We start from the raw sequence: 16643 nt of genomic DNA, 5'->3' as shown, positions 1-16643 counted from the left end.
GACGGGGCCTTTTCCACCACTGACGGGCTCACCTTGTGTTCAGTATCCTCCGCAGCCCCTCGGAAGAGTGGGGCAGTGATACCGGCGAATATCTGAGCTTGCAGAGCCCGTGCAGTATCACACACACTCCGAAGTCCACCCGTTCATTATTTTGTTCCTTCACCCTGTGGGGTGCTGAGGGCAGAGCTACTACCCCCAGTTCGCAGTGGGAGAGCGCAGGCCCAGGGAAGTGAGCAGCTGAGGCCTCCTGGCAGAGAGTGGGCTCTCGGGGCGGGGCGGCAGCCGGCCCCCTTCCTGGCCCCCTACTGCCGCCCAATGGCAGGCAGGCTCCGGGATTGCAAGACTGGTCCCAAGTCTAGACTCGGGACTCTTTTTTAAATTTTTTTTTTTTTTTCCAACGTTTTTTATTTATTTTTGGGACAGAGACAGACAGAGCATGAACGGGGGAGGTGCAGAGAGAGGGAGACACAGAATCGGAAACAGGCTCCAGGCTCCGAGCCATCAGCCCAGAGCCCGACGCGGGGCTCGAACTCACGGACTGCGAGATCGTGACCTGGCTGAAGTCGGACGCTTAACCGACTGCGCCACCCAGGCGCCCCATAGACTCGGGACTCTTGAACTTTCCTTTTACTCTCTGTTTCCTCGCACACAGGTTCATGCCTTTATCAAGAGATCTGATGGTGAGGAAGTGGATTTTGCAGGTTGGCTCTGCTCCACCATCGGCCTTAACCAGCCCAGTACACCGACCCACGCGGCCGGCGTCTAAGTATCTGGGAAGCAGCAAAGAGCGAGTCCCCTGCCCAGTGGTGTGCCATTGTCGCTTTCAGGCCTCTTTGCCATGCCTGTCTCCGTTCAGACGTGCGTTTCGCCTACGACAAAGGATGAAGAACACAGCATGTGCCAAACTTCTATTTGTGTCTTTTTTAATATTACTGTCATTTATTCTGTTATTTCCCTAAGTGGATTGGCTTTGTGCTTGGGGCTATTTTTGTGTATGTTGATCCAAACATGCGCAGCGTTCAGTTACAGTGAAACCTTGGTGACTGTGGGTAGTCATTCTTACTGAAAATTGCACTGCTCTTCCCCCACCGTGACTGGCTAGCTGCCTGTAGTTTTGGGATTCTTTTGACACTTGGTGGTACTGCATTCTTGCCGGGCGCACCTTCCTTCTGTTGGGGTAGGAGCCTTGTAAGATCCTTCACAGGCACTGCATGTGAAGCATGCTTTGCTGCTATGAAAAAGAACATCAGAAAGTATAGATCTTGTTATTTTATTATATTTTTGCTTTTGGTGTAGAATGAAGCAATTTCTGTCAAAATCTAGCCAGAGCCCTTCACTGCCACGATAGCTGGGGCTTCACCAGTCTGTCTACTGTGATGATTTGTAGACTTCTGGTTGTATTTCTATATTTATTTTAAGATATATTATGTGGGATATTTAGTGGTATGTGTCTCTTTAAGTTTGAATTAGTGTTTCTAAAATGATGGTTACTTTGAATGTTACAAATGGATCAAGGCATTAAAATGTATGAGATTTATCTTTCCCCAAATCCAAGTACCGATGCTATTGTAAACAACAGTGTGTATAGTGCCTAAGAATTGTATGAAAATCCTTTTAACCATTTCAACCCAGATGTTTAACAAATCTAATCTCTTATTCTAATAAATATACTATCAAGTTAAAAGGATGAAAAAACAGGTCTACTTTTGTGGTAGGATTTGAGAAATCAAATGGTGTCATCAAGCCTTCCTGTGAGGGCAAAGGGTAAAGACAAGGAGGAGGCTGCAAGGCAGAAATGCCACACTGGGGACGAGTCCAGTGCTCTGGACCAATGGGCCTTCCTGTAATTCCAAGTTGGACTTTGTCCAAGTCTTCTCAGCCATCAAACACTTAGGTGTGAGCCTTCCAACTACCCTTCCGTGCACCTGGGAGCAACAGATCCCCTCTCTTCCTGCCGTTTCTACCCAGGGAAAAGCAGGCAGGGTGGGGTCAGGGGGTAACCGGCCTGCTCACGGGAGCACGCTGCTCTTGGCAGTGCCCACCTGGTGTGGGAGCCTCTACCCAGGACACCCGGCCCCGTGCTGTTTGGCTCCACTGAGCAATGGTTTCCTCTCTTCATTCCACTTTCCTGGAGGGGAATGGGCCTGCGCTGCCTTCGTCCTGCCTGTGAGGTAGCAGTGAAGTCACAGAAAACAAACTGACCACTGATGCCTTTTTTTGACCAGTGACTTTCAGAACTTGAGGTTCGTGTGGTGACGCCTGGTCAGCACCTCTTCCCCCGTTTTCTTCCAGAGGGCAGGTTACAGAAAACCAATAAATACGTATTTAAAAACACAAGGCCTATTTTGTTTTCAAACTAAAAACAACGTGGTTCAATCTCCCGAGTAGGTAGTTCCACTCTAGATGGACAGGAGCTTAGAATACAGCCAGGGTTTAAAAAACTGCTTCGTGTTACGTATACTGCCTAGGCCGGTCCAGCATTTTTTCTCGCTGTAAGGCTAACATCTGTTCTGAGTGTCCTAAATTCTCTATTCTATACAAAAGTGTTACATTTTTGGGACTCCAAGGGTTTTTCCCTAGTAGTTTTTACCAGGAATGATCTTGTTTTCAAGAATAATGTTCCCTGCATCGCTCTTGCTGTTTTGAGTTCCCCATGTCCAATTCCTTCCTTAGACTCCCTCTCGCTGAGACACCAACAGTAGCTAGAGTTTTACATGATGCCTCACGAGCACCCCATAACCACATGCCAGAGTGCTGGAGCAGGTGCGCACCCTGTCATTTTACACGCGGGAAACTGAGAGCTGCAAAGAGTTAAATAAGGCAAGTGCCCAGTTAGTGGTAGAGCTAGAATTCAGAGCCAACTTTTCTAGCTCTCGAAAACCCACACTCATAAATTAGATTCTCCAAACGTAAAGTTTGGTTGCTTTTGTTGCAAAACAATTTTCACACTGTGTTTTCCAAGAAATACGCTCATTTAAACTTTTGGCTATTTCCTGTAAGAGTAGCTGAAAACCACTGGAATGAAATGTTGATTAATACATACACCCATCCATGTTCTTTGCTGGAGCAGTTACAGCAGAAGTTCTGCTTGAGGAGGTTCTGTATGTTTTGTTTGGCTTTTCTATTGCTTGGGCAGGGTAAGTTACTTTAATAAAATTCAGGACTTAACTGTATTTCACTGAAAAAGGGGCAGTATACAAATTTTAGCAACTGTTCTTTTGTAACAGTCATTATTACAAAAGCCTAATCTCCCAAGCATGTTGTCGGCAGCGTGCTGTGATGTCACCCGAGAGGTGGCAGCAGCCTGTGTTCCCAAGTGGCTCTCTGTACTCACTTGTCATCTTTCTCCCCTAGACTGTGGCCTTGCTGCTCACAATGGTTCAGTGGCATGCAGATGGCCTTTAATTGGCTTTCTTAAAAGAGGCATTGTTGACTGGAAAGGCTGGCTTGTATTTAAACTCTGCCCTTTTGGCAAATGCCAGACTTTCTCAATAGCACTGGAGAGGAAGCGTTCTGTTTCGAGCATAATTACTGAATCTGACCAGAATACAGACGCAGCACCGCCCACAATGCTCAAGGCTAAGATACCACATCTGTGCTTTTCCAGGTCACTGAAACGTCAGTTATGGATGGAACTGTGTTTAGAACTACACATCATCCTAAAGTTCTTGCTTCCTTTTAAAGCGGGCCAGAGGGCCCACTTTGAAAGAATATTTGTTTGAGGAGACAAAGTTCCTGAGATGTAGGAACTTAATTCATAGGACAAACCTTGGCTCTTTCCCGCCTTCAAGAATCTGATTCCTCCTCCTCCTCCTCCTCCTCCTCCGGCACATGGCTCCTTGTGCTCAACTCCAGTGCAGTTTGGTTGATTGATGCTTCATTGTCTACGTGTACCAACATCTGCTTTAGGCAGGGACATTATGGATTAGTAGGAAAGACATGGTCACCAAACCAGCAAATTCTGAAATGTGTTTTAAAATCAAATCTCGGGGCGCCTGGGTGGCTCAGTCTGGTAAGTGTCCGACTTCAGCCTAGGTCATGATCTCATCGTTCCGGAGTTCGAGCCCCGCGTCAGGCTCTGTGCTGACAGCTCAGAGCCTGGAGCCTGCTTTGGATGCTGTGTCTCCCTCTCTCTCTGCCCCTCCCCCACTTGTGCTCTTTCTCTAATGTTTAATTTAAACATTACATTTTTTTAAAATTGCAACCGCACATTCATCCCCAATATTTAATCACCAGGAGGTAAGGCCACTTCCTATCCCGATCCTCCTACCCTCTATTGCCACAATGGGAGGGAGTAAACCCCCTAGTATTTGATAGAATGTTACCTGATTTACAAACATGGTTCATGCCTAAAAATTATGCTGGCCTAGATGTGCTGCTCTCATATGGTTTTACATGGTTTGACACGCATCTGGGAGAAAGAAATGCTCAAATATGGTGTATTTAGAAAGAAGAACATTGCACTGTTTTACCTAAGGGCATTGGTAAGAGAAGGATACGATGAGGACTGGAACCCACTTTTTAGCACTAGGTTTTTGTTTTTTTTTAACGTTTATTTTTGAGACAGAGAGAGACAGAGCATGAACGGGGGAGGGGCAGAGAGAGAGGGAGACAAAATCAGAAGCAGGCTCCAGGCTCTGAGCCATCAGCCCAGAGCCCGACGCGGGGCTCGAACTCACGGACCGCGAGATCGTGACCTGGGCTGAAGTCGGACGCTCAACCGACTGAGCCACCCAGGCGCCCCTAGCACTATGTTTTGTAGTCAAAGCTACACTCTTGTTCTCACATCCCAGGCTTACTTATAAAGCAGCGGAAGTTTTGACATTTGCCTGCAAAGATCTCCAATTCTCCCTCGGCTCACTGGAGTAACTAGAGGGGACGGATAACTAGGATGCTGCAGGCAATATAACGACACATGAATAATAAAGAGTACCTAGCTGCTAGAGAGGCAGGCTGTTCCTTGCCTAACAGAGTCTTATGTAGTAGCCAGCGTATTAAATCAGAATAACTTAATTCCCTGAGTTCTTTGGGCTTGATCATGTAATTTACAAAAACTTTTGGCCTCCAAGCAGCCTGAGAGCAGGATGGACTTTGCATTCTTTCCCCAGGCCCACACTTGATTAAACTTACATCATGTGGCTGTTCAGATGCAGGCTGAGAAGGGAGCACTTCATCCCCTCTTCTAGAACTAATCATTGATTGGAGGGCTAGTTCTTCAACCTAGAAAAGAGGAGTCGAGGACACTCTGCTTACTATTTCACCGGGCTACTGACCTGGGTAAAATTTACGGATCACGCTGTCAAAGGCTCAAAGGCTGGCGTACTGAGAAGTGAAAACAGTGCAGCTCTGTGCAGCTCTAGAGCAAAAGATGGGGCCCTTAATATTTCCCCATATTTTAGCAAAGGAGCCCAAAACCCTCCAGCCCCTTGCCCCCTGGGGTGTACAGGTGTTTTCAGTTGAGCCAAGACTTTCATTCCCCTAGGTACAGCAGATCTGGGTAGAAAACACAAGTGTGCTATTTAAAAAAAAAGCCAGATGTCTTCTGATTCCACAGGGGGCCGATTCGCTAGCCTGTAGCTTTCTACCCAGGATTGAGAAAGGGAAGGCAGGAAGGATGGGAAGTGGAAGTGTTTCCTGGAGCATAAAGGAACCTAGGCTTAGAGGTCATCATCCTCATACACAACACCCACCTACTGGATACTTGTATAGGTACTAGTGATAGGAGAACATAAATGAGCACTGGCCAGCAACCGTCCCGAGGAAAAGCGTATTACTGTAATGTCACAGGTGTACAATGCTTTTCAGTTCACAAAAGGCTTTCATAACCCGCATCTCGTCTGGACGTAAAGATCCTGAAGAAGGGTGCAAAGCAGCGCTTATCAGGATCAATCTCACTGGGGCTAACGAGGATGGATTGGTGGGAAATGTGGGAAATGGCCCTGGTGCGCCTAAATCTCGTCCAGGCTGTGGAGTCACTAAGAGCTGCCAGAAGAAAAGCTACTGGGAACTCTGGGACAAGTCTCTTCTCTCCGGGCCTCGCTCGCTTTCTTTGCACAACGGATCCACCCATCTCTTCTAGCTTAACGATACCAGCGCTGTTTCGAGCGTCAACAGAAACTAGTAAATGGTGGCTAGCACATGCTGTAGGGGGTCGGGGGGAAGGGGTCCGGGGGCAGAGAGAACCTAGGCGAGCCTTAGGGAGGTCTCACTTCCTCAGCGCGTGGTGTGCGGTCCACCTGCGTTTACGGGTGTGGCGGTGGTCTTGCCGCACGTACAGATCTCTGGGCCTCAGCGTAGACCCGCAGGACCTAGATTCTAAGAGGAGTGGGCCTGCAACCTCAGTCCCGCCCCCCAGGTACTTGTCAACCAAAGTGGGCGCCGCCTACGCCTGGGGTTTGCGGGGCGGCCCGGCTCGAGGGGCGTCGCGGGGTCACCTTGAGCCGGTTCAGCTGGTCGTGCAGGGCCGCCTTCAACCGGAGCAGCGTCTCCTCCTCCTTGCGCAGCTCCTGGAGCCGGCTCAGCATGGCGCCTCCTCCCGCCGGCCGACAGGCCCGGCGCCCGGTAATGACGTCGGCGCCCTAGTTCCGGGAAACCAAACAGCAGGCTGGGCGGGGCTGGCAGCACGCGGGCAGCGACGCTTCCGGCCCGTCTCTGAACTCTTGCTGGCTCCGCGGCGGGAGCGTGCTTTTCCTAGGAGAGACCCCTTTTGTCTTTCCTTTTATTATATATATATTAATATTTATTTATTCTGGGATAGCGACAGCGAGCAAGCAAGGTAGAAGCAGAGAGAGAAAAGAACCCCAGGCAGGCTCCGTGTGGGGCTGGAACCCACAAACTATGAGTTGACGACCGGAGTTGAAACCAAGAGACGCTCAACCGACTTGAGCCACCCAGGCGTCCCCCTGCATCGCACTTTCAATGTGCTGCAGCAAGTGGCTATTTTAGCGCCACAAGACCTGCAGACACATTTGAGGGCAGAGACCAAAACCACAGTATCTAGCACACAGGTGCACAAGCCCTGTTATTTTTGCAGGCAAGGATTCCTCCTCATGTGAAAGTGGTTCCTAGGAGGGTGTGCAAATTGGAACAGGAAGATAGAGCAGGGCTATCATTCTGTTGGGACGTGGTGCCTTTGTATGCTAAGGGCTAGGTTGCCCTGAATCTGCCAAGTGGAAGATCCATCACCTTGATGTGGATTTTTAAGTAGGTTGCCAATGGAAACAAACCTGTTGCAAACAAGATCCCGACAGGAGACAAAAATAGGACAATTTAACTCTTAAGGTGGGAAGTCATGCTGGGACTGAACAGGGTAGGAAAACAATCAACGTTCTTTGGCGCAGACTTCTCTGCGTTTTTTTTTTTTTTTTTTTTTTTTTTAGAGCAGAGCATGTGAGCAGGAAAGGGGCAGAGTTAAAACGCTAAGCAGGGTGCAAGCTCGGCGTGGAACACAACACACAGGGCTTCATTCCGCGACCCTGGGATCATGACCGCAGCTTGAAACAAGCCAGATGCTCTGGGTTTAAGGATGGGACTTTGGGGGCGCCTGGGTGGCTCAGTCAGTTGAGCGCCGACTTCAGCTCAGGTCACGATCTTGCGGTCAGTGAGTTCCAGCCCCGCATCGGGCCCCTGTGCTGACAGCTCAGAGCCCGGAGCCTGTTTCGGATTCTTTGTCTCCCTCTCTCTGACCCTCCCCCATTCATGCTCTGTCTGTCTCAAAAATAAACGTTAAAAAAAAAAAAATTAAAAAAAAAGGATGGGACTTTGGCTCTGGCCATGAATTTATGCTTCAGTAGTTGGGAGCACCACACAAGGTTCTGCATTGACAGTGCAGAACCTGCGTGTTTGTTTTTTTTACTTATTTTTGATGGAGACCGAGCACAAGTGCGGAGGGGCAGAGACACAGAATCCGAAGCAGGCTCCAGGTTCCGAGCTGTCAGCACAGAGGCCGATGTAGGGGGTGAACCCACAAACCGCAAAACCATAACCTGAGTGCAAGTCAGACGCTTAACCAACTGAGCCACCCAGGTGCCCCTCTATTAAAGTCAGTTTCAACTAAGCCACCCAGGTGCTCCTCTGTTCATCCCTTAGTGAAACTGCAAGTATCAAGTAGTTCTGAGAAACGCTTTGGACACCTTCATAACATAGGTCAATTTATTGGGGGTAGCATCTCCTGCGATAACTATACTCTAACGCAGCAGGTTCTAACAGGAACCTCTGGAAGAACCATCAATTTCTTAACGCAGTACCCCTAAATGTATATATATTCTGCCCTCTTGTGGTACTGTAAAAGCCAAACCTTTATGGAATTTTACCTATTTTTGAAGGTGTAGTTTTTTTTTTGAGGAAGGATTGCTAAATCCTAATAGCTTCATATCTGAGACCAGTCTTTTAGCTATCTGCTTGTTATCTACAAACTGGATTTATGCAGCGTTGTTTCCATTCACCTGCATGGATTTACAATGCAAAGTCCAGTTTTATACCAGACCCCCCCCCCCAAAAAAAGGAAGCAAAAGACAGGAATTATGGGCAACAAAATAAAATTCTAACCAAGATTCACAAACACATCCAACAAGTCAGGTTTCCCACGGTCTTTGATTAGGCCTTTATTCATAATTAGCTGTCCAAAATGATTTAACTTTTATGGAATAAACAAATCTAAGTTTTATGCAGGTTTCTTTTCTTCCGTGGTGGGTTTCTTCTCTGCAGGCTTCTTCTCAGCTACTGGTTTCTTGGTCGCTGCAGGCTTTTTTCCTGCCAAGGGTTTTTTCTGCTTCTTAACACCGACAGCCTTCTTTCCTTTCTTCCCTACCACAGGCTTCTTGCCTGGAACACCCTTCTCCTCGGATTTGGCTTCTAAGGCTGCTGCAGCCTTATCCATCCGGAGTTTGTGCTGCAACAAATTAAGAAGAAAACCTAAGAATCAAACCTTTCTAAAAACTTAACATATCAGCAAAAACCAAATTATCACTTACATTCTTGGCCTGGCGAAGAATGGTGTTCCGGCGCATTGTCTTTGCATACGGGTTCAGCTTCAACATGATTCTCAGGTTTTTCAGTGGATTCTTCTTGAGGACTCTGCGATGAATCTTCTTGCTGTAGAAAAGTAGACGTTACAATATTAAGAACTTCATTCACATTACTCATGTTTCTCAAATAACGAATGGTAAGAGATTGGAATGAGACGAAGTATCACAAGTTTACCGTGGTGCTCGGAGGGCTCTCTGGATCTCAGGGCTCTTCAAGATTCTGCTAAGGTCTGTATTAAGCATCTTATGCATGGGAAGGCTGAGAAAAAAAAAATGCTGACAATAAGATGCTCAATTCCCAATTCTCACTGACAGTCGAAGCTCTCCTGAGTTAATTTCAACTACACTATCAACTTCTCAGAGTATCTCACCATTTTGGCATATCCTATCTGTACATGAGGGCACATGGCAAAACCACATTCATTATTCACAAAACATGCAAACCAATAGGAAATATAAGTATGTGCAGCATCAACACCTGTGTTTGATACATGAAGGCCAACAATACTCACTTGTAGTTACTCTTGAGGGAGGCAGCCTTACGCCAAGTGCCATACAGATCATCCAACTTGCGGAAAGCACTTTCAGTCCAGATGCAGAAACGTCCCACATGCCCACCAGGAGCAAGTTTCAAAATGTTCAGTTTGCTTACATTAAGCAAAGTAATTCCTTTTAAAGGAAAAAAAAATTAGGGAGCCTGTATCTCAACACAAAAACACAAATCTCCTGTACTACTTTTGTGCTATGTAAGGTACCTGAGATCTATGTTACTAATCAGGCAGTTCCAACTTTCACTGGCGTACTCATTCAGCTGAGAATCAGAAGTTCCACCAGATCATGTGATTCAGAAACACGGACCATACAGTAGAATCTCATCATAGTAAAAGCTGAGTAAACTTGCATAGTACGGACAAGCAAAACATGCGTAAGCAGTACAATTACCGGGGATGTTTCTGAAGGCCTTGATGATACCATTGTCCTCATTATAGATGATGCAGGGTCCCCTGCGCTGGATACGACGACGGTTTCTCATTTTCCCCTTGCCAGCTCTCATTCGTTGAGAGGCATAGACCTAAAAAGCGAGAACATTTATTACTCTCATTAAAATATGGCCTTAGTAATTCATCTTCAAACGTGATTTCAAGTAATTAGTCTCCACTGTAAAGAAAGGAGCCACGATGAACTGCCCAACATTCACACGCAACCGTAAATGCCAGGCAAGATTCAAACCTAAGTTTTATAAGGTTTTAGAGTCCTCATTCTCATAGCCCCTCAAGTTACACTGTCCTCCAGTCATCTTTTGAAATTTAAAATCTGATGAAGTTAAGGACCACCAAACGGGAAATTTGTTCATTAAACCTACCTTTTTGATATCATTCCAGGCTTTAAGTTTCTTAAGAAGCAAAACAGCCTCCTTGGTCTTCTTGTAGCCTTCAACTTTATCTTCAACCACCAAAGGAAGTTCCGGAACTTCCTCAATACGATGACCTGACAGAGCCAATTAACAAAAGCCTAGTTACCCCGAACCTTTTGAAAAATTGAGAAACATTTCATATAATCCACAAAAGCAAAATGGAACACAATGTGCCAAGTCAGAATATCCACAAATATCATGTGTTTCAGAAACACGGACCAATTAAGTGGAATCTCATCATTTTGACAGTTACAGAGTAGGGAACGTGATGAACTGAGTGGAAAAGTTTGCCAATATATGAAATCCCTGTATTTCTATTAGTTTCCCAGTTACACAGTCTTCACAGATGACTTACTATCGACCTAAGTGGTCAGAACTATTATTTAGAAGAGGGAAATCTAGTCAGGCTCTCTGGGATGAACAGAATTGACACAGATCATTAGCATGATTGAAATGGTGGGGGGGGGGGAGGAGGGTACTTTGTACCAGTCCTGTAAAACAAAATCTACAAACCTTTAGACATGACCAGTGCTGGTAAGGCTGAGGCAGCCAGGGCAGAGCAGATGGCATATCGCTTCTGTGTTGTGTTCACTCTGCGGTGCCAACGGCGCCAGGTTTTGGTTGGTGCGAACATGCGGCCCCCACGACACATCTATTTTCCCAGTTAAGAATCTCATTTCTCAAAATTTTGGCAATTAAAAAAAAAAGATCATGTCTTGCTCAGTAAGAATTTTCGTCACCCTTCTGAACCAGCTTACTGACAGCAGGCAACTGTCGCCGAGAACAGAGTAAGACGCAAATTACGACATCATTGCAAGCAAAATTTCCTAATGCCAAGCCCCTGTCTGCCTAGAACAATATTTAACCTGGACGCTATCAGTATGTTTGAAATATTTTCAACTATGTACAAGCCAGGTTCAATTTGATAAATTCCCGAAGAGCTGACCCATCTACATAGTGGAACAAAGGATACATTTCCAAAAGCACCCTGGCCAGAACGGTGAGTTCCACCACCTCGAACTCTGGGAATTCGAGCCACGGCTCTGCCAGTACCCCAAGACTCAGCACTGGTTTGATGACCTGAAATTAGGAAGAAATACAAGTTTTAGCTACCCAATCATACTAATATAGGACTATTATGCATGGTAACAACAGCATCAGAACATCCAGGAAAATCATGTGCTTCAGAAACACGGACCAATGGAGTGTTATTTCATCACTGCTGTTAAGCATGTCTTAAAACAACAATCCTCGAAAAATCCATACCTGCTAATTCACTGACAGCATATGGCTGTCTATTGTTTTTGCGCAAGTTGGTGTGAACAAAGTTCACGATATCTGGTCGAATGGGAGCCTTGAATACAGCAGGCAGGGTAACATTTTTGCCAGATGACTCCCCCTTTTCGGAGTACACGGATATCAATGGACGAGCACACGCCTGGGAAAAAGGAAAAGATACTCATATTGACAAAGCCAAAGGCACTATGGTCACACATCAACAATACCATTAAAACCTCAATTACAGGAGACTGGAGTTTGGGGAGGTAGACAACACTCAGAGCTGAAACAGAGGCTATTACCAACACATTACGTTTATTAATTTCAAAACATTCTTACACTGTAACATTTAGAATCTCAAGTTCAAGCACAAAATTGATCATTAACTTTTCAAACCAGGCCTTACCCGGCAAAAACGATTCAAGGCATACTGTGAGATTCGAAAATGCTATTTAATACTACCATCTAGATAAACTCTGCAACCCCAAATGTCAGCGTATCTTGTCTCCTACAGTTCTCCTTCCAATTTCTGCCCTTGGCCCCCTTCATCTCAAACACATATCACACAACTTACCAGTACAAATACTGGCCATGTTTCTTTTTGCTCAACCTTCTCCAAAGGCTTACACCTGAAAGCAAAACTAAATTTCTGAGGATAGCCTACAGAATCTGTTGGATTTCATCTCCCACACTTTTCCAGATGCTACTGTCTGTACCTACACCCAGGGGCATACCCCTTCTCCCTCAGAGGTAAGTCTTCATCTTAAAAACAATCTGCATGCTTCCTCACCCTCCTTCAGTCACCTTCTCTGAAATTTCTCTTATTACTTTAAAGCCCAACTACTGCCTCGTCTTCCATTCCCCATGTCCACAACACTACCATCGAACATTCTAGTGCTATTTTGTCCAAATTATCATCCAAGCATCACAAGTATAGGGTCTTTTTTTTCCCACTTAACTACACCTGGCTAAAAAATTCACAGATTTAGGCAACACCAAATAGAGCAACTTTTAAGTTAAGGAGATGACGAAGTTTTTGTAGAGGCACGTGTTAAGATGAACACATAGGAGTATTCAGAAAAATGTGGATATGCGGGACTTTAATAAAATCTGCCTCGGCAAAAATGAAAATGTTCCTTCCTGAACAACACCTGAAAATACAAAGCCCAAAACTGATTATGGCCCCAATTGAGTCTCAGGCCCCGATTGAGTCTCAGGCCCCAAGAGCTTCCCTATTTTCGGTAGAACTCACGCCTTCTACGATGCAAGGAAACTAGAATCCCAAAGATTCCTCCGCACCTGAAAGCGACCGTGTCGCCCATTGCTGGGACGCCCACGTTGCCTCTAAAATGGCTGCCGTAAATTAGCCGCACTACCCAGCTCCAACCCCCAAACACATGATGCCTCTGATCTCATCCCCTTTATCCTCGCTTTCTCCCCTACAGCTCTTGGGTCCTAAACCCCTAATACATTTCTGCCGGGACCCGAGCGCAAGAAAGCCTTCGCCAGAAAAGACCTCCACTCACCATCGCGGGGAGAGGAGAGGGCCACGCTCCTCTCAACCCGGCGGCTCCTATAGGAAAAGGAAATGCTTAGCACTTCCGCTCTATTTGTAGCGTTCAACTCGTCCGCCAACCTTCCCCGCCTCAGAACCAATCCAGAAACATAAAATATTTCTCTACCACTCTATAAAAATAACAAATAGCGTATTATTTTTTCACATGCATCAAATTATGGTATCTACCCACCTTCAAAGCCAACAATATCGCTTAGAAATAAGGGACTCCTTTCCGCGGAATAATCCATAAAGAGGCGTGGCAACTCTCGCGAGACGAAGTGTCTTTTTTTTTTTTTTTTTTTTTTTTTTCCCCCCTCTCAGCCGCTGCAACTTATTTTAACTTTTTCTTACAGGAATGGAAAATTGTTGGCAGAGGAAAAACTGCGGTGTGCTCTAAAACAAAAGATTAACTTGGTGGACAAACGGGGCCTGTCGGGAGTGGGTGGGGTGTAAAAGTAGTCCCGGCGATGGGGTCATGACCCAGGACGTCAGCGTCCGGCGCGCAGTTCAGTTTGGCGGTTTCGGATCAGCAGTCGAATTGGGGCGTGATGTGGCCCCGAATGAACCGAGCCGCTGAGGAGTTTTACTCTCGTCTCCTGCAGTGAGTTGTAGCCTTTGCTGTTGCCTTGGGTGCGAGGACAGCACTTGTCTCTGGGCGTCATTTTCGACTCCGCCCCAATCCTCTTGCCCCTGCTTTAGGGATAAGCGCTCTGTCGCTTCTCAGTGGCGCCTACGTTACAGACTAAGGCAGCTTTCCTGGGGTCTTGGAGTTGGGGAATGGCCGGTTGGTTATCTGTTCGAGTGTGGGGTTGACCCTGTGGGGGCTTGCTTGTAGTCTCGTTTGGCGAAAACAAGTGTACGTTATCAATGGAGGTGGAAGGTGACAAGTTTTTCAAGAGGCCCTTTATTCGTTCTAATAATGCACAGAACTTAGGATATGTTAGAGGCACTTCTCAGAATACGGAAAACTAGATGTTGGTATCCTTCATCGGTTTAAAGCCTTTCTGGTGTGAAATGTATTTGTTTCGGTTCGTTACATAAGCTACAGTTATAATAACGTAATAGTGTGTTTTTGTTACATACCGTTATTTCACTGTGCTCTGAGACTTTATTATAGTGAATTGGTAGTACAAAAGGAGAGTCCATCTAGTTCTGCATCCAACTTTAAAGTCGAATCCGTAGTTCTCAAACTTGAACTTGCTTCAGAATCACCTGGAGATTTGTCAAAACACAGATGTAATCTAACCTCCTATTTTCTAAATGCCATACTTTTTCATTATTCTGTAAAAAAAAAATTTGGCTTTTTAAAAAAAAGTTTATTTATGTATTTATTTATTTTGAGAGTGAGAGAGAGCGAGTGAAGGGCAGAGAGAGGAGGAGAGAGAATCCCAAGCAGACTCTGCACCATCAGCACAGAGCCTGTTGCTGGGCTGTATCTCACAAACCTTGAGATACGAACTTGACATGACTTGAGCTGAAACCAAGAGTTGGACACCCAGGCGCTCCTCATTATTTATCTTTATCGCTTTTCTTCTTCTTGCAAAAGTAGTAATGCTTGCCAATTTTTTGAACATTATAGAAAGAGCTCTAGGCTTTTTTTTTTTTTTTTAACTAATAATGTCTTGAATGGCTTCCAGTATGACACCCTATAGATCTAGCTCATTGTTTTTAACTGCTGTATAATATTTCATTCTGTGCCTGTGTAATGCTTATTTAACCAGTCCCCCATTGATACTGTTTTATTTAGACCCTTTATAGTTCCCAATTATTTCATGGATGTTAGTCTTTTTTTCTACTTGAAAGCACAATATGCCTCTGTATCCAGTTGCCTACTGGAAATTTCCATGAGAACCTCAAACTCCATATTTGCAAAACTGAATTCATCTTTTCCCCACAACCTGACTTTTTTGCTCCTGAATTCTTGAATTCTTGAATTAATTAATTCTTGAATTAAGCCTACGAATTAAGAGCTCCTCAGATCCAAGATTGTCACTTCTCTTTTCCACCACCCTCCACCCCCGTCCTGTCTAGTCAGTCACTTGGAGCACTTTGCCCTCTGTCTCTATTGCTTCTGTTCAGGCCATCGTCACTTCTTATTCGCAGCTGTTTTCCTGGCCTCCAAGTTTATATCCTCCATCTCATGGTCAGAAAGGTGTTTCCCATTTAAAATCTTGTAGTGAGTTCCTCTTGGCTTTCAAGATAAAGTTCTAGTGTTAGCAAAATGTCTTCCATTGTGCTACCACAGCACCCTGCATTCACCTCTGTCGGAGCACCCAGCACCCTGTGTTGTAACTATTGCTTTACTCTAGACTTCAGTCGAGAGTATGAACCAGGGACTATGTTTTTGTTTTTTGTTTTTTGTTTTTTTTCTATCCTGGACATCTAAGAAGAGTTCTTGCCAAGATATACATGATTGTTGAATAATCAAATAACATCTCTCAGTGATACATAAAAGACAAAATATCTTTAAGAATAAATCAAAATCTCGTCCAAAATGGCAAAAACCGGGGCACCTGGGTGGCTCAGTCGGTTAAGCGGCGGACTTCGGCTCAGGTCATGATCTCGCGGTCCGTGAGTTCGAGCCCCACGTCGGGCTCTGTGCTGACAGCTCAGAGCCTGGAGTCTGTTTCAGATTCTGTATCTCCCTCTCTCTGACCCTCCCCCGTTCATGCTTTGTCTCTCTCTGTCTCAAAAATAAATAAACGTTAAAAAAAAAAAATGGCAAAAACCAATCATTCACAGGGCTAGTTCTCCTGTTTTTATTTCAGTAAGAGTAGATCAAATAATAAATGGTATCCTGAAACAATTCCGATGGGTTCTTTTAGGACTCCAAAGATTTATTCTCTTTCAGAGTATAGATCAGACTGATAGACGTTTTGGTATATTTAATGGTTTATGGTTAACATGCTTCGGGATGACTATTTTAAAACTTTCTTGAACGAAACCATAATTATTAAATGATATCTGAGAGTTTTGTGTTTACATTTTTATAGGGAATTGTTTAACATGAAATTTACTAAGTTTTTAGTGACAGCTCATAAAGAGAGGGAGAATAGATGTTTCTGTTTTAGCCATAGAAATCTAGGGCTGGGAACCTTAAGTAACTTTTCTGTGGTTACCCACTGATTCAGTGGCAGATCAGAATCCAGTGATTTTTTTTTTACTTAAGTCAGGCTGTAAATTACATTTTAATAGTAACTGAATATGTGTTTCAGAAGATAGGAGAGTAGAGCTGGGTAACCTGATCCTGCTGCCTCTGAGAAGGAGTTGTGAATAGTAGTCTATTAATCTCTACCACATTTCCTTTTTCTGTTCCTAATTTATACTCTTTCTCTGCTTTTTTCCATCTTCCCAATCATGCATTAAG

At 45.1% G+C, this 16643-nt stretch overlaps 4 protein-coding genes and 4 non-coding genes across 14 annotated transcripts in view; 2 read left to right on the top strand and 6 right to left on the bottom strand.

Annotated features, from left to right (window-relative positions):
- MAP2K1 (mitogen-activated protein kinase kinase 1) overlaps positions 1-1684 on the top strand; it is an 80607-nt gene extending 78923 nt beyond the window's left edge. For both annotated transcript variants that reach the window (XM_058737299.1, XM_058737300.1), the window contains exon 11: positions 653-1684. In XM_058737299.1, coding sequence (XP_058593282.1) covers positions 653-766 — 114 coding nt within the window. In that variant the 3' untranslated portion in view covers positions 767-1684. The remainder of the gene's footprint in view (positions 1-652) is intronic.
- SNAPC5 (small nuclear RNA activating complex polypeptide 5) lies at positions 633-6591 on the bottom strand. Of its 3 annotated transcripts, none has more exons than XM_058737301.1 (4): positions 6435-6591; positions 5131-5220; positions 3769-3903; positions 633-869 (listed from the first exon to the last, which is right to left on the bottom strand). In XM_058737301.1, the coding sequence occupies exons 1-3, from the start codon at positions 6522-6524 to the stop codon at positions 3787-3789; spliced, it is 297 nt and encodes a 98-aa protein (XP_058593284.1). In that variant the 5' UTR covers positions 6525-6591; the 3' UTR covers positions 633-869; positions 3769-3786. The 3 variants fall into 3 exon arrangements, with proteins under 3 accessions (XP_058593284.1, XP_058593285.1, XP_058593286.1); XM_058737302.1 differs by having other exon boundaries at positions 3769-3900; XM_058737303.1 differs by lacking the exon at positions 6435-6591 and adding an exon at positions 6210-6379 and having other exon boundaries at positions 3769-3900.
- A 1982-nt stretch (positions 6592-8573) lies between these two features.
- Positions 8574-13387, bottom strand: RPL4 (ribosomal protein L4). The gene is made up of 10 exons (XM_058737298.1): positions 13245-13387; positions 11707-11878; positions 11414-11520; positions 10954-11092; positions 10390-10514; positions 9969-10098; positions 9539-9695; positions 9202-9285; positions 8973-9093; positions 8574-8890 (listed from the first exon to the last, which is right to left on the bottom strand). Exons 1-10 carry the CDS (start codon positions 13245-13247, stop codon positions 8663-8665), a joined length of 1266 nt encoding a protein of 421 aa, XP_058593281.1. The 5' UTR covers positions 13248-13387; the 3' UTR covers positions 8574-8662.
- Positions 9841-9910, bottom strand: LOC131518391 (small nucleolar RNA SNORD18). Its single transcript, XR_009265070.1, has one exon. It is a non-coding gene; the product is annotated as a small nucleolar RNA SNORD18 (small nucleolar RNA).
- On the bottom strand, positions 10615-10686 carry LOC131518390 (small nucleolar RNA SNORD18). The gene has a single exon (XR_009265069.1). It is a non-coding gene; the product is annotated as a small nucleolar RNA SNORD18 (small nucleolar RNA).
- Positions 11158-11256, bottom strand: LOC131518441 (small nucleolar RNA SNORD16). Its single transcript, XR_009265117.1, has one exon. It is a non-coding gene; the product is annotated as a small nucleolar RNA SNORD16 (small nucleolar RNA).
- LOC131518392 (small nucleolar RNA SNORD18) lies at positions 11594-11664 on the bottom strand. Its single transcript, XR_009265071.1, has one exon. It is a non-coding gene; the product is annotated as a small nucleolar RNA SNORD18 (small nucleolar RNA).
- Positions 13388-13605: 218 nt separating the features above from the next.
- ZWILCH (zwilch kinetochore protein) overlaps positions 13606-16643 on the top strand; it is a 37539-nt gene continuing 34501 nt past the window's right edge. For 2 of the 4 annotated variants that reach the window (XM_058737291.1, XM_058737289.1), the window contains exon 1: positions 13608-13877. In XM_058737291.1, the coding sequence (XP_058593274.1) occupies positions 13825-13877 (53 nt within the window). In that variant the 5' untranslated portion in view covers positions 13608-13824. Of the gene's footprint in view, positions 13878-16643 lie in introns of all 4 variants that reach the window. The other 2 variants (XM_058737290.1, XM_058737292.1) reach the window with 2 other exon arrangements.

This window comes from Neofelis nebulosa, chromosome 7 (genome assembly GCF_028018385.1).
Source record: "Neofelis nebulosa isolate mNeoNeb1 chromosome 7, mNeoNeb1.pri, whole genome shotgun sequence".
Lineage (NCBI taxonomy): Eukaryota > Metazoa > Chordata > Mammalia > Carnivora > Felidae > Neofelis > Neofelis nebulosa.
The sequence above is the reverse complement of the archived record's forward strand: the minus strand, read 5'-3'. Positions and strand labels throughout refer to the sequence as shown.